Source organism: Mytilus galloprovincialis, chromosome 10, assembly GCF_965363235.1.
Source record: "Mytilus galloprovincialis chromosome 10, xbMytGall1.hap1.1, whole genome shotgun sequence".
NCBI classification, from domain to species: domain Eukaryota; kingdom Metazoa; phylum Mollusca; class Bivalvia; order Mytilida; family Mytilidae; genus Mytilus; species Mytilus galloprovincialis.
In genome coordinates this window covers 29,300,440-29,303,662 of record NC_134847.1, presented here as the reverse complement: position 1 = coordinate 29,303,662, position 3,223 = coordinate 29,300,440, and the positions used below count along the sequence as shown (strand labels likewise).

At 33.0% G+C, this 3,223-nt stretch overlaps 1 protein-coding gene across 1 annotated transcript; it reads left to right on the top strand.

Moving 5' to 3' along the window:
* The first annotated feature begins 250 nt into the window (after positions 1-250).
* Positions 251-2,940, top strand: LOC143047343 (acetylcholine receptor subunit alpha-type unc-38-like). The gene has a single exon (XM_076220376.1). It carries the CDS (start codon positions 365-367, stop codon positions 1,562-1,564), a length of 1,200 nt encoding a protein of 399 aa, XP_076076491.1. The 5' UTR covers positions 251-364; the 3' UTR covers positions 1,565-2,940.
* Positions 2,941-3,223: the final 283 nt, after the last annotated feature.

The window sequence follows — 3,223 nt, the reverse complement described above, 5'->3', positions numbered from 1 at the left end:
TATGAGTAGACACTTTATCTGAAAAAAAGATATTGACATACACAACAAAACAAAAATGTAAAAAGTATTATTGATCAATTTGTTATTAAGTTTCCAATTAGTAAATTGATTGACAAATATTTAAACCGCTTTGAAATAACGTGACAGGACTTTTATTGATAATATAATTGTGATTTAGCTTTAATAACTTGCTTGAAAGATATTTAGTCACTTATGAAATTACACTACTGTTCTATTTTTTTTTAAATAGAATAATGTTTAAATGATTCGAAAGGTTATGTACACGACATACTAATTCAAAGGATTTAAAGGATTTTTTTTAACACCATTTCTCATTAGACGTGTTGTTCATTGGTAAATAACAATGTACATCGATACAACAGTTAGTTTTATGTTTTTGCTTTGCATATTATCTTATGGGAATAGTCAAACTTTATCAGATATGAAACAACTTTACAGTGATATTTTAGCGAATCACCAAAAATCGTTAATTCCAAATTCGGATTTCTCTTCTCCGCTAGAAGTAACATTGCAATTTCATTTGATGACAATAACCCAATTTCGAGAGGTGGAAGAGACTTTGCAGATAGCGGCTGGAATATCAGCATTCTGGACTGATGGTGAATTTTCATGGACACCTTCTTCGTATGGCAATGCTGAATATGTAATAGTGCCACAAACAACCGTTTGGACACCAAAATTAGTACTTTTAAATTCTGTTGGTACATTACAACCTTTGGGATTAGGTAATGAACTGTCTGTGACAATCGATTACAATGGCTCTACGACTGTATCGTTTGGTGAGGTATTATCTTCAAAGTGTAGTACAAATATATACAAATTTCCTTTCGATTCACAAACATGTGAACTAGAGTTTGTTGCCTGGGGTGTTTATGCGAGGGACATACGCTTGTTAGCAGTTTCAAACTTCATTGACTTATCCTCCTTCACACCAAACTCTGATTGGGATTTGGTATCGAATATTGTGACAAATCCGTCAACCGGATATTCTATTTTTAAAATTGAACTAACACTGAAACGCTCGCCGTTATATTACACAGTAATAGTGATTTGTCCTTTCATTTTATTTAGTATTTTAAATCCATTGGTATTTTTACTTCCGGTTGAGGCTGGAGAACGTATTGGACTTGCAATGACAGTATTACTATCTTATACTATTTTTCTGTCCATGGTGCAAACGTCTATACCTGCAGCGTCAAATCCAATGAGTCTTTTACTAATCATAATGATAGCGACTATATTGCTGAGTGGAATTATTGCTATTGTTACCATTTACATAACATCACTTTATTACAGAGAGGAATCGACAAAAATGAACATTCTTTTGAAATTTATCGGGAAAAAATGGCAAAGGGGTAACAGAATTACCCACGTCAAGCCGATGTGCAAAGATGGCGAGAAGGACAATATAAAAAGTAAAACTGATAATATATTTATAACGTGGAAGGATGTGTGTGACGGACTGGATAATTTAATGATGGTTATAACGTATTCTGCCACTGTGGTTCTTGTTTGTGCCTATTTTATAACTATATCTATATAATTATTCATGTTGTATCCTATTTACAATATGGGGTGATTAATATTTTCAAATACATCATACTTATTTAACTTATATTAAGCGATTGCTACTTGAAGTTTGGTCGACTGAAGTTTGTGGAGCGGGATTTAAATCTAGAATAAGAAAAAGAGTGCTATCGAAAGTTATCTAATTTTGAGCTTTCATCATAAAGGTTAGGTATTGGAATTGTTATAGCAACTTGAAGAGTTCTTTGAAGGATGTTTTGTTCTGTCAAGCTGTCACGTTTTTGAATGGGTTGAACATTCAGTATCCATTTTCATTCTTGTCTGTCTTGTATAGTTGTATTGATGTGATTACGTGCGATACAGTCAAAGAGAGTCTAAGAACCCAAACTTTTATTTGAATATACTGTCGAATTATTTCTGTTCGTGGGTCCCAATTTTCGTGGATAAATGAAAACTTGCATGTTTGTGGATATTTGATTTCGTGGTCTTGCCAAAGTCTACATACAAGCCTATAGAATCTAAAGTAGTCGCAAAGTTGCGGTTAACTTTACTCTTGAGAGAAACAATGGTTAAAACTTCAATGAATCGACAAGTGGTCTATGGCGCTGGACATAGTAAACACGGTGTTGTCATGATGTCACACAAGAAGGGGTTCGAATCCCGTTGATTGAAGAATAAAAATGTGCAGATTTAACATTTTTGGGCTAAACATAAGTTACTGTAGATATACATTTTTTTGCTGTACATTTATATAGCAAAGGTAACACTTCCCAAGTAAAACTTCCTCTTTTGAAGATCAAAGTCTATCATTACACTGTATACCATTGAATATCATTTGAATTATATACATGTACCAGTTGTTCCAAAACCGTTCAAATTACAATTTAAGAGGCATTATGTAAATTGACAAAGGACTTGTCCAGTTTATCATAAATCTTCTATAATGATAATACCGATTTTAGTACAACTACTGTGGATTCATTTATTTTCGTGAGTATCAATTTTCGTGGATTGCTGAAAGCTTGCATATTCGTGGATATTCGATTTCGTGGTTTTCCCAATATCTGCGTACAATAACTATTGAAACTATGTTGTTCGTTGAACATTTGAATTCGTGGTCACCTTTACCAACGAAATCCACGAAAATTGGTATCCAACGAATAATAATAAATCCACAGTAATACATGTCTATGATATACTGTTGATAATACGGTTCTACTTCAATACAATTATTTTCAGATCGTGTCTTATCTAGTATGTGCGTTAGATAGCTAGATTTATTTGACGTACAAGAATGGACATAACTTTGATTTCTCGCGTATTATTTACAACAAGTGAACTGTTGTGCATAATTATTGTTGTTTGCTTTGAGAATTACATAAGTTTGATCTGCTTTGGGATATTTTATTTGGCATTCAAAGTCACGGAACGAAACTTCAAGGAATTTTTGCCTGTAAATAAAAAGGCTGTTCTGATAACGGGATGTGATACAGGTAAGCCGTTACCATGTATTGGTCTGTATTAAACTACATCACACATTGGATTGAATATTTCCGATATTTGTTTATCTTATAAGAAGATGTGTAGATTCCGTCAATGAGACTTCATCCAAATGACAAGAATAAAACCTAAATTATATTTTGGTTAGCATACTGTATTGGCATACTAGACAGTG